This window comes from Macrotis lagotis, chromosome X (assembly GCF_037893015.1).
Source record: "Macrotis lagotis isolate mMagLag1 chromosome X, bilby.v1.9.chrom.fasta, whole genome shotgun sequence".
Lineage (NCBI taxonomy): Eukaryota > Metazoa > Chordata > Mammalia > Peramelemorphia > Peramelidae > Macrotis > Macrotis lagotis.
In genome coordinates this window covers 425,691,037-425,704,787 of record NC_133666.1, presented here as the reverse complement: position 1 = coordinate 425,704,787, position 13,751 = coordinate 425,691,037, and the positions used below count along the sequence as shown (strand labels likewise).

General features: G+C 34.0%; 1 protein-coding gene across 4 annotated transcripts in view; it reads left to right on the top strand.

The window, feature by feature from the left end:
- LOC141497715 (lipoxygenase homology domain-containing protein 1-like) overlaps positions 1–13,751 on the top strand; it is a 710,463-nt gene that overhangs the window by 526,418 nt on the left and 170,294 nt on the right. For all 4 annotated transcript variants that reach the window (XM_074200482.1, XM_074200484.1, XM_074200481.1 and 1 more), the window contains one exon: positions 10,961–11,039. In XM_074200482.1, the coding sequence (XP_074056583.1) occupies positions 10,961–11,039 (79 nt within the window). The remainder of the gene's footprint in view (positions 1–10,960; positions 11,040–13,751) is intronic.

The following is a 13,751-nucleotide window of genomic DNA, read 5'->3' as shown; positions in this document are numbered from 1 at the left end:
CTTGGGCAAGAGAATGATGAGATGTGTTTTCTGTTTTACTAAAAGTATTTTGGTAGCTGTGTTGAGTATCACAACCTAAATGTCATCCTTAATTCTTCACTTTTAAACCCATCCCATAATCAATCTTTAGGCAAGTATTTTTATTTTTGTCTTTGTCATGCATTTATATATATATATATATATATATATATATATATATATATATATATATATTTTGATACTGCCACCACCTTAAGTGTCTAAGCCTTTATGACCTTCCAGACTATAGCACTATAGCAATATCCTTCTGCTTTATTCTCCTTCTGACAAATAACTCTCTGTTCCAGTCCATCCTCCACTAAGCTGTCAAATTGATCTCTTTAAAGTGTATAAGATACCATGTCATCACCCTATTCAGTGACTCCCAAGTATTTCTAGGATTTGGGTTTTACATTTTTCTAACACTCTTTCTTCCCTGAACCTATGTCAGAAAACAATCTGGGGGTGGCTAGGTGGCGCAGTGGATAGAGCACCGACCCTGGAGTCAGGAGTACCCGAGTTCAAATCTGGCCTCAGACACTTAATAATTACCTAGTTGTGTAGCCTTGGGCAAGTCACTTAACCCAATTGCCTTGCCAAAAAACCCCTTAAATAAAATAAAACAATCTGATATAGGTTATAAATGTTCAATCATGTTTAATATGTTTCCATATTAGTCATGTTGTGAAAGAACTAAGGTGGGGGGGCATGAGAAGAAAAGTAAAAACATTTCTCTAGATGTGGATGGTATTTACCTTAGCAGGTCTCCTAGGAAAAGTACAGACATTTTCACTCACTTTCTCTTTTGCCAGGAATTCTTACCCATTATCTCTGCTCCTGGCTCCTTTGACTTCCTTCAAGATTCAGGTGAAATCCCACCTTCTGTAAGAACCTTTTCTCAAATGCTCTTGTTATTGATATTCTTCTTTTGTTGATTTTTTTCTTAATTTATCCTGTTTATATCTTGCTTATACATAGTTGTTTGCATGTTGACTTCCTCATTAGACTGTCAGTTTCTTGGGCAGGACCTGTCTTTTGTCTTTCTTTCTTTGTTTCCCCAATAACTAGGTACTTAAATGACTGAGTGTATCCTTATTCATCCAAGGAATGATTGCCCATGTTTACCTGACACCTGGAGATAGAAGAGTCTGGTCTATGACTCTTAGGAAGAGGACAATTGGGTCTAGGGGTCAGACTGAAATAGGGATCTGAGTTTCTTCTTCTGGAGTTGAAGAAAAGGGGGATTTGACAGTAAAGTTGAGGGGAAGGTTTTCTAGAACACCTGTTTTTTTTTTTGGCTCCCACTTGGCAGTAGTCTTATGTGCATAATGGTGGACAATGCTTTTGAGAATTGTTCATATTTTTAAGCACTTATCAACTAGGGAAGTGAATGAAGCATTTATTAAATGATTACTATATGCAAAACACTGTGCTTAAGTCATATGTATAAAAATGAAAAAGCAGGGCAAGACCTACTCTCAAGGAGCTCATACTCTAATGGGGAGAAACACAGGTAGTATCTTAGCTGTAAATGAGATAGACCAATTCAATGGACTTAATGGTGCTATAACAACACACACAGCCATATCTTTTAATTTCATTTCTATAGATCTATTCATCAATTCCTTATTTAATAGCACCAAATACTGATGCAAGAACTTTGTTTTCTTCTTCTTCAGTAGTTATTGCTGTACCACCTTCAGGAACATTTGCTAGGACTACCACTTCACAGAGGTTGCTTTTCAGGAAGATGGCAGCAGGCTCTATCTTAGAATGATAATAATTTTTAAAACATTTGAGTTCATTGGCCTGTCTCCAGTGAAATATGAAAGGAGATTTTGGTCAGGATTGAAACTGAGATTTAAAACAACGCTGTCACATGTTTGTATAAATGCTTGTGTTTTTATATTATGCAAAAGATAGGCAATGCAAAGATTTTTCTCCAAAAATACAATTTCTCTTAGTTGCATTGATTTTGTTTGTGCAAAATAATTATTTCATATCACAATTGTTTTCTTATCTTTTGTATTTTTTTCTTTAGTTAAAAAGATTCCTTTCCTCACTATAGGTGTGAAAAATACTTTCTCTTTATTCTCTTCAGATTTTTCTTGTAAAAGACTTTTTGGCCTTGCCTTGTGATTAGAAGAGTACTTGGGAAAAATAAACAACCAGTGCAGATTATGACATATGTTATAGTAAATGCTAAATTCCTAAAAAATATGAGTTTTTTGTTGCAAAATATAATATGGTATCAATAACTTTTCCTTTCTTTCATAGGCGTTCCTTGCTACTTTGAGAATCTTCTTTAACTTCTCTAAAGTTTCTGTGAAGTATGACACTTTAGATCCCAAATGGCATCAATGCTTCCTCCAGACTGACATAGAGTTGAGAATCTCCATATTGTTTTTGTCCTTACCTCAGGCAACTAAGAGGCTCTTCTGATGACTGATGGCCAATGACTTTAGTAGTAATTCTTTTTGATTATCCTTCTCATCTTAATCCTCAGATGGCTTAACATATACATATATATATATAATATATATATATATATATTGAGCAAAATTAAATTAACTTTAAAAAGTTCCATAAAAAATTGTGGTTGAATTTGGCAGTAAAGAAAATTATTTATGAAGTGATGATAATGGAAAGGATCAACAAATGTTTTGGAAAGTTTTTTCTTTGTCTTTATATCTTTTTTGCCCATAGATTTCCACTTGTCTCATAGAAGAGGCTTTTTAGAGTTCTTGCAGCTTTTTTGATAATTTACTTTTATTTACTGTTTTTAAAAAGAACACAATGAAAAAAATTTGACCTAGTTCTTTTGACTTGGTCTCTTATATATTCACTTTGTTAACCTTTCAAATAGTTTGTTATACTTTCTTTTAAAGTCTTCAAAAAAGAAAGTATAATAAAGTCTTGAAAGGGCAGCTAGATGGCATGGTGGATAGAGCACTGGTCTTGGAATCAGGAGGAAGGGAGTTGGAATTCAGTCTCTGACACTTACTAGCTGTGTGACCTTGGGCAAATCACTAAACCCTGACTGCCTCCAATCCAGGGCCATCTCCAGTCATCTTGAGTCATATCTGGCCATTGGGTCCAGATGGTTCTGGAGGAAAAAATGAGGCTTGTGACTTAGCACAGCACCTCCTCATTCAAGCACAGCAGCCCCTATTCATGTGATTGTCATGGCATCCCCTCTCTGTTGTCATGGTCTTCTTCGAAAATGAAGGACAAGCATTATTATTATTATTATTGTTATTATTATTATTATTATTATCTCTAGGATCAACTGTAAAATATTCTGTTTGCACTTTAAAAGAAATCCATGTTCCTTCCTACTTTCCCTATGTATTAACCAATCTAGTGACATTGACCTCCTTGCTATTGGTCCTAAGACATTCTATCTCAACTCCAAGTTTTTGTTACTGGCTTCCCCCCTGCCTAAAGTTCTTTAATTTCTGCTTTATGACTTCCTTAGATTCCTTCAGGGTTCGCCTAAATCCCAGCTGCTGCAGGAAGTCTTTCCCAGTCACCCTTAGGCTCAGTTCATTTGTATCTTCAATTTAGATGTATAAATCTTGTTTGTATATAGTAATTTGCATTTTATTCTCCCATTAGACTGTGAATAAGTAAGAATCTGACTTTTACCCATCTTTAATTCTCTAACATTTAACACAATGTCTCATGTAATACTTAATACATGTTTGTTAACTTGATTTGGCTTGACTTGGAAGAGGAAAAACTAGAAATGTAAACAAGTGAAGTCTATTAATATTATCCACTATAAATTCAAGAAATTAGATGCACAAAATCTTATGGGGGAAAAGAATTGAGAATTTTCACTGAACATGAGGATTACGCATGGGGAGCAAAGGTCAAGGAATAGAAAAAGGTAAATATATAGTTATGAATTTGAGTAAATAGCAGATCCTAAGGTCCTTAGCAGAAATAAGGATATTTGGAGAAGTATGCAGTTTAGGAGAGGAAGACATTAGACTGCTTTAGAGTACAATTCACTGTATTCAACTCTTTTAGGCTTAATTGTTTTCATTATTCCCACTTTCATTCTACTACCTAGAAGTTTCAGTAGACACCTGTCAGAAATATTAACTGATTCATTACCTTTACTTCCCTTCCTTCATAGCAATTAGGCTTTCTATTTCAGGCATCAATTTTCAATTCTTTTCTTTATTATCCTATTATGTTACCAATTGATTTTTCCCATATTGTTTCCAATAGCTGTTCCAATTTTAAAATTTGTTTCGAGAGAGAAACAATGGTATTAACCATGAATTTTAGATATACTTGTGGCATCTTGATATCTTTGTTTCATATTGTGATTTCAGTCTTTTAGGCCTAAGTAAAACTTCTATTTTTCTTTTAGTTGCTTCCCTACTTTCATTACCCTCTCATTTACTCTTTTTTCTTTACTTCTTGTCAAAGAACTAAAACAAGCACATACCCGATGTTGAATAATTTTAGAACTACACATGCATTTTAGATTAAACTTTATGCAAAACCAATATATTTACATTCCTTTCAAGGTGCAAACCTCTTGTCTGTATGAAGTAAATTTACCTTATTAGGAATCTTTTATAAATCAATAAAGGCTATGCAGTTGTTTTTGGAGCCTGGGCTACAAATGAGATTTCAAAATGGTCTCTTGAAAGTTAAACCCAAGTTCAAGGAACTTTTCAGGTCCTCTGACTTGAGTCCCCATCTAGTATATTCTCTTTCATGAAATTATCAGTAAATAGCATTTAATAATAAAAAATAGCAAAGTAACTAGAATTATGTGGGGCATAACTAAGCATTAATAAACACTTGTTGAATTGATTTGAACAAGAAAACATATCTATCTATCTATCTATATCTATATCTATCTATCTATCTATCTATCTATATATAGATATCCTTTCAAAAAATATCCATGGGAGTCACTCTTCCACAGATTCCCACACTGTTAGGTGAGTGTCAATATATAGTCAGTAAACATTTATTAAATACCTTTTATGTATAACAACCTGTGGTAGGCCTGGAAATACAAATTTGAAAAAGACAATTCCTCCCCTGAAGAGGTTTATAATCTAACTGGAAGAAACAGCACATAAAAGAAAACTGAAAAGTATGAGGAGGGGAGTGAGAAGGGGGAAGCTACAGGACTGGTGGGCCCAAAGTGGAGAAACCAAAAAAGTCCAAAATAAATACAACCATATAGGAAATGAGCGAGGAAAGAGAGGATATTTAAAATGAACTGTAGATAATCCAAGCTCTTAGGGAGATTGTCATTGCCACCAAATCTTCCAAGAATTGTCTATGTCTTCTAGGCTATCTCATCCATCAAACTGCTAGTGATATTCTCTACTTTCCAAAGGAATTATAGTTGCTAGGTGCCTTTTTAAAAATTGCTATTCTTTTCTCCTTATAAAAGTGTTTGGAAATCTTGATTACACAACTAGGTTATTTCAAGCCAAATAATTGCATGAGGTGGGGGGAAGGGGGTTGTTTTCTTCATAATGAAAGCTCTCTCAAGTCAAATTTTTTTTTGGAATTTGGATAAAGTCAAGTCCTTTTATTTCCCATCTTGCCCCTGAGAGCTAGTTGTAGACATAGGGGTCACACTGCAAAAATTATTTAATAATTAACAGTAGTTCAAGTGCAGGCTAAAGTTTGCATTCTTTGTCTTTGTCAATTATTAAGTAACTGTGGTATTGATTTTAGGTTTCAAAGCCAGTCACTTGGTCCAAGATATGTCCAGATCCCTACAATAATGAGTTGTTTCATGGAGTCCATTTTTATTTCATTATAGTGTGATATCTCTGAGAAACAAGCCTTTTGAAAACTTTAATAATTATGAGCATCCATTTAATTTAAATAAGTGTATTTTTCTTATTTCCATGTAAAAATCCAATATAGCTTTAGTGAGAATTCTGTGATAGATGGGCAATATCATTAGTTTTTTCCCCTCCATCACCAAAGAAAATGTATTTTTGAAACACATTTCCACATGCATTTTAATGAGGGAGATTGCCAGATATAAACAAGTAGTGACAGTGAGAAAGATTTATATATCAAGTTGTGCATTCCTTTTAAAATCCAATCAATGTACCCTGGAGAAAGGACTGAAATACTATGATGCAAGGAGAAATTCAGTTCTCCGCCCTGCATGCTATATTCTTCCCACAATTTCACTATTTACTTAATAACATTCATTGGTCTTTGACTGCACTGATTTCTGCCTTCATGAGAAATAGCAAAAGCATTTATCAGTATTCTTATTTTGATTATGAACATCCTGTACTAACAAGCCTATGTTTTTTAGTCTGTAGCCAGACTAAGTACATAATACTCAACATCTGGGGGAGATTACTGGTCCTGAAGGATGTGTGTTTCATTATGTGATGGAACTAATATTGACTGCCAATTTATCGCCTCTCTCCCAAATGAAATGTGTCCTCCTTACCTCTGCCTCTTGTCTATTCCTGGCCTCCCAAGACTCTACCAAAACCTCACCTTCTGCAAGAGCCTTCCACTACCCAGACCCCTAAATGCTAGTGTCTTACCTCTGAGATCTTCTTCTGTGTGTGCTGAATATATCTGTATTTATATAATTACTTACATGTATTTCCCTCATAGAGATATGATCTTCTTTGTCTAGGACCAAGTTTTAGCTTTCCTCACATATTAAGCCTGTAAGAAATGCTTAATAAATCCTTGTTGACTGATTGACGTTGATAGATAAACCCCAGTCTTTCTAAGATTTAGCCTCATACAGTTGCTTGAGACAGACACATAGAGATCAAATGATGATGCTGCTAGGAGGAATCAGAGGCAGGATTTAAGGTCTTCCTGTAACAAAATCTAGCTTTTTGTTTATTACTTTCTGAGAAAATAACCTTCTGGGCAAGATGTGCCAACCTAAGATTTCAGGTGGCCACTGTCATCCTCCAGTTTGCTCTGGGAAATACGATTTCACAGACACCATAATTAAAATATCTTTGCTAGTCATTTCTATCTACAATTTTCAATAATTCCTCCTAAAATACATCACAGATCTGTCCTTGTCTTAATTAAGAATTAATACTTACAAAGCATCCTTCTCTAAATGATATAACACCTCCCATTCCATTTGACCTCAAAACTATCCTGTAAGGTTGTTAAGGACAAATGTCTAGGCAATATGTTTGGAAAACAGACTATGAGAAATTATTTCTATGTTCATCATTAGCAAGCTGTGGGGGAAATAATATGGCTTTGAGTAATACTGTTTTAGGAGTCAGGAAACCTGGGTTCAAATCCAACCTTTTAAATCTACTAGTTCTGAGATGATGAGTAAGTTATGTAATATCTCAGAGCTCTGGTTTCCACTTCAGTAAAAAATGTAATGATAACAATGGCATTGCATACTTCCCACATGGTTATCATGAGGTAATCACATTCAAAAAACCTTAAAATGCTATGTTGATATGAATTTTTCAAGAGTAGATTTTACATAATATTTATTGTAATTACTATACTATGGAGTCAAAATGATATATACTTGACTCAGGCTTTCCTCCTCAATGCCTGCCCTCATATTAAGTTACTTCAACATATATATATATATATATATATATATATATATATATATATATATATATATATATAATATGTGTGTATACATTTACACATACATGCATTCATACATATATCCATACATTCCACTTAATTGATAAAGATATTTGAGGGAGTACATATATAGTAGCATATTATATATATGCATATCTTATATTTATACTTTAACTTTTACAATTCCACCACTTACTGACCTTGACTTGCCTTTCCTTCTTACCCTAGCTACACATAGAGATAGTCATATCTTTGTTCTTGTCATCAGCCACATATGCTTCATTTCCATGTTCATGAGTACTAAAATATTTTTATCTTTTCATAATCCTTTGTCATTCCACCTTCTGCCTTGCAGCCCTAAAACCTGGCCTTCATCCTCACTTATACCTCTAGACTCTCTACTCCTTTATTTTTTCCAAGTAATAATCCCCTGCGCTGCCTATTCTTCCTCATCTTGATCCTGAAAAATGAGCCTATTCATCTGTATACTGTTCTTTTCTCTAGTGTATCTTGCCCCCTTATTATATTAATGATCTTGCCCTAAACAAGCCTCAGCTTTGAACTACTCCCATCAACCACTGCCTTGGGTCCTATTTACATACTACTGAATATAGCTAGACGAATCTTGAAACCATGGTCTATTGAGACTACTAAAAATTTGTGATATGTAATCTCAATTGGGTACTCACTGAGATAAGTCAATCCTTTCATACTTCCCCAATTAATTCATTTTATTTTTCAGTTTTCCCAAACTTTTTTTTAATCCTAACTCAAATCTCCCATAATTCTCCTTCATTTTACCCTTTCAGCAGAGAATCTTGTGGAATATTTCAAAGGAACAAACTGAAGCAATTCATGGCTATGTTTTCTTCTCTCCTCTTCATCTCATATAACTCAGTTGTCTTCTGTTACTATCTCCTCCTTCACCCTCTCACATGAAGAAGCTTGCCAAGGCAACCATGCAAGGCACTTTTTATGATCCCATTTCAATGAATTTTCTCCAGCAGATTTCCTCCTTTATTGTCTCTACCCTGTCATTAATTTTAATCTATTCCTAACTTGCTTCCTTTTGCCAACAAATACTCTCATATCATCCCTTCCCCACCAAATCTCCATCACTCCATCAAAGCTAACTATTATCCCATATCTCTCCTGCCTTTTGAACTCCTTGAGAAGGTCTTCTATGCTCAATTCTCCATTTCTTTCATTTCATTCTCTTCTTATTCTATTCAGTCTAGCTCCTGGCCTTATTATTTGACTGAACACATTTTCTATAAATTTACTAACGATTCCTTAATTGCTCATTCTAAGGGACTTTTCTCAATCCTCATCTTTCTTGACCAGCTTTAGACACTATTGATTAACTTGTTCTCCTTGTACTCGCTTCTATCTAGAATTTCATCATATCCTCTCTTGATTCAATTTCTACCTTTCTAACTACTTCTCAGTAGATCAAATCTACTATTGCTGTCCCTTAAGAATCTGACCTATGTACTCTGCTCTTCTCTCTATACTATTTCATTTGGTGATCTCAGCTCCAATGGATTAAATTATCATTTCTATGCAACTCATTATCAGATCTAGTTGTCCAGCTCTAATTTTCTCCTGATTTCGAGTTTTACATATTCAACTACTTTTTGGATATCTCAAACTAAATATATCATAGACACCTTAAACTCAACATTCAAAACAGTTCATTGTCTTTTGGCCCAAATCCTTCACTCTTCCTAACTTCACCATTATTGTTGAGGACACTACATCCCCTCAGACACTTCTTTTCCTTATTCTTATTCTCCTTATTCTTAGCTCCTATATCCAAAATCTATTGTCAAATATGTTTTGTTTTTCTAATATCATGGGCAAATAACTCCTTTTCTCCTCTGACACTGCTAGCACTGCTACGTGTCTTGCTAGACTAGTGAAATAACTTCCTGCTGTTCTTCCTGTTTCAAATATTTCTCGACTAGTCCATACTCCACTTAGTATTCAAATTGAACTTTCACTGCCTTATGCAATTAGCCCCAGTGACTCCCTATCTTCTCCAAAAGCAATACCCTTTGTCTGGCTTTCAAAGTCCTTCATTATCTAGTGCCTTACTATCTTTCTGGTCTTCTTACACCTAACTCTTTTCTTCTGCTTTCTAGTGTACTATGCAATCCAGTTCTACCAGCCTTCTTCCATTTCTCATATGAGATGTTCCATTTCCCAGCTTCAAGTATTCACATTGTCTGGATTTTCTGGGTTCCTTTGATTCTTACCTAATATCACACTTTTTATAAGAAGCTTTTTCCAGTCTCTCATAATGTTAACATCTTTGTTCTTTTAGTTACCTCCAATGCATATTGTATATTTCTTGATTGCACATAGTTTTTTTGTGTTACCTACTGCACTATATTTTGAGTTTTGGGGGAGCATTGTTTTCATTTTATCTTCAGTTTGTATCCCCCAGTATTTAGCATGGTACTTGTTGCACAAGTACTTAATAAAAATTTGTTGACCAATTGACTGAGATAAATAACTGTTTATTCTATTTGATAAAACTTCATTTAATAATGGAAAAAATGAAAAATCTTCAGTTAACAGTATTGGTGGGGATTCAACATCTATCACCTTTTGATTAATCTGTCTTTTTTGCATTTTCCTTTTATTCGTTGGCAAACCCTAGCTTTGATTTTCAGCCAGACTTCAGTTTTGTTGTTTCTGACAAAAAAAAATCTTTAAGAATATCATGTTGTTTTGTTCCTTCTGACTCATTTATATATTTTTCTGAAAAAATTAAATTATTATCCAAGCTCAGGTTTCTCTCAGTACCTTCTTCATGTACTCCCAAATCAAATCTGAATTGCCCTTCAAGTTTCTATTCATGGTCTCTGAATGCTAAGTATTCAAAGCCTGTGACAAGTGGTGCTTCTAGTATTTTTTCCAGACCTGTAAGTTATTCTCAGCTAGCCTTCTTATCCATGTGCTCCTTGTGTTAAATAAAATGTGATGATGTCATTAATGAATATTTAAATCAGGAAAGTTTTCAAAAGACTGTCATTAGTTGCATATTAACATTCATTTTGGGTGATGGGGAATAATCAAAGGAGTGTGGGAAACAGGAACTTGGATATTGAAGTTCTACCTTAAGTCCTGCCAGGAACTAACTGGAGAACCTTGATCAAATCCCTGAACTTCCCTAGGGCTCCGTGACTCATCTTCCCTTCTAAAATTCTCTTCTAAAATGATCCAGATTTACAGAATGGATTGGATAGATTTAAATTAAGAGAAGGAAAACTGACCCTTTTTTCAATGGATGCATCACTCCCCAGTTTAATTCTTTCTTCAATTGTAGGTGGAAGTTTTCACAGTTAAAGCAGTGCATCTTGGTAAACTACAACAGATAATTCTTGGATTCCAGAGTTTGAAAGAAGGTACGGTGACTTCAGAATACAAAATAATTGCCTGCACATTAACTGTACAGCTTGTAATACACTAAATATATTGAGAATTTAATGAAGGGTTGTAATTTTAATTCACCACACTATTTTGATAGGTTAATTTGGTATTGTTCTTATGTAAGGACATGTGGAAAAATTTTACAAAGCTTACATCAAGTCTATCTATCACTAAGGCAATGAAATAAATATAATGGAGTATTAAAGGAAGCACATTCATTCTATACTAATCTGAAAGTCTTATAAATCTCATTATAAAATCTGGTCTATTTCATCACCCCCTTCAATCTTTGGATAAAGCAAAATATTGTCAAATTGTAGTAGAGTAGCCTAGTAAGATTTTGTTTGATGAAATATGCTAGTAGGTTTTCATAAAGCCTATTTGTAAGTCTTTTAAAAAATAATCTATGTTTCTCAAAACAAGAAGAAACTTTAAAGTAGTGAGGATTTATGTATGTCTCAGGGGTTGTTAACTCTATGCACATACACAGAACTGTGCAACTTTGAATTTTAGACTGCTAGCTTCAGGGCTCCCTTAATGACCTTCCTTTAACAGTTAAAAGAATTATCAAGAGAGAAGAGAAAATTATAAAAATGTCAAGTGATTTGAAATTGCAGATTACTTTTTCTAGGCCCCATCATAGTTATTAGGTAATAGGAGTAGCTAGGTGACATGGTGAAATGACTCATTTTCTTGATTTCACACATACAAGTTGTATTACTCTGGGCAAGTCACTTAACCCTGATGCTTCAGTTCTCCATCTGTAATATGACTGGAGGAAAAAAAATGACATCATTCCAATATCTTTGCCAAGAAAAGCCTAAATATAGGTCACAAAGAGTCAGACACTGGATATGACTGAACAATAAAAAAATGAGAGAATGGATACCCAGAATCCAAAAATGATTCTAATGTATTTCCTCTCTAATCTTCCCATAACCATTATGTTGTCAAGACCTATTGATTTCACCTTTGTAGCATCTTTCACCTCAAGCCTCTTTTCTGCTTTGAAATTGCCATTCCTTGCTGCAGATCCCCATCAACTTGTAGCTGCAAATAACCTGCTGATTGGTCTCCCTGCCATAAATCTCTCCCTACTCTAATGCATCCACTAAACATGTAAATGATCTTTCTAAAATACAGATCTGATATTTAAACCCATCCCAATCAAGCAATAAACTTCAATAACTCCCTATTATTACCCTTAGGAATCAATATAAAACCCTCTTTTTGTATGCAAAACCCTACTCAACCTACTCCTCCCCTTTCCCTGTTTTCCTAGGCTTTTCTCATTCTTTTTCCCCTACCCACCAATGTGATACTGGCTTCTTTGCTGTCCCTCAAACAAGATGCTGCATCTGCACACTACAGACATTTTCACTGTCCTTTTTCTCATGCCTAGAATGCTCTCCCTTCTCATCTCCATCTCCTGCCTCCCCTGGCTTCCTTCATTTACACTTTGTGTAGGGAACTATTCCTGATTTCCCTTAATTCTAGGACCTTCCCTCTGTTGATTATTTAAAGATTTTACCTTTATATAACTTGTTTATACATATCTTTGCTGAGTGTCAAATAGTAGGTGCTTACTAAATGCTTAATGTCTAACTGAATATTAATCTCACTTTATCAGAATTGTCAATTAGGATAAATAGATTATATTTCCAGTTCTGTCATTTAATTTCTGAGACTTCAGTTTAGTCCTTCTAACATTGCCCTATGTTTAAATATATAAACAAGTAATATATAAACATGTAATGGGGGAATGGATGTGATCACAAAGACTGGATTTATTGAACAGACCCTCATTTTTCATATATATACATTCAGATATATATACATAAAATATAAATACCAGCACATATATATTTATGCATAAGATACAGGGATGACAGGTGATATTAGTATTAGTTAAGGGGTTCTTTCCATTCCCAAACCCATTTACATACTTGTGAATATATACACATGTATTTTATATGTGTGTGTGTCTGTACACATATCTAGCAAATATTTGTATACACAATTCAATACATATATAATAATGCTATACATGTATCTACATGCACACACATATGTCACACACATGTGTGCTGCATGTGTGTGTTCTCCAAAGTCACAGGTGTAGAAATGACAGAGTTGAAAATATAATCTATGCATTTTGAAATTAAAATTCTGACAAAGCAAGATTCCTTTAGAGAAAAAGAAAAATAAATTTGTTAATAATTATATTTCTATTTATCAGAGCTTATAACTATGAATATTTAACACTGACAGGTTTAAGTAGTAGGGTCTGGAAGAATCTTAGCATTTTTACCATTTTTTCATTAGAAAAAATATTAGGCAAAAATTTTAAAAAATCACCATTTTCCCTTAAAGATGAATATATATATATATATATATATATATATATATATACACACACACACACACACATATATATATATATATGTGTATGTGTGTGTTATACACATGTGTTATCAGCACAGTTAAACTATTGTGTTTTCTTTGTATTCTTGACTGAAATAACAAACAGGGAAAAGGAAAATACAATGTATAGGGAAGAGCAATGCTTTTGGTTCCATGATTCTATGATTTTACCAATGTGGAAAATTCCTAATATGGAAACTTTGTCAACCAAAGATCTTCAGTTTGGCAATAACTGATAATTTCCAATGTCTATGACATGGCTC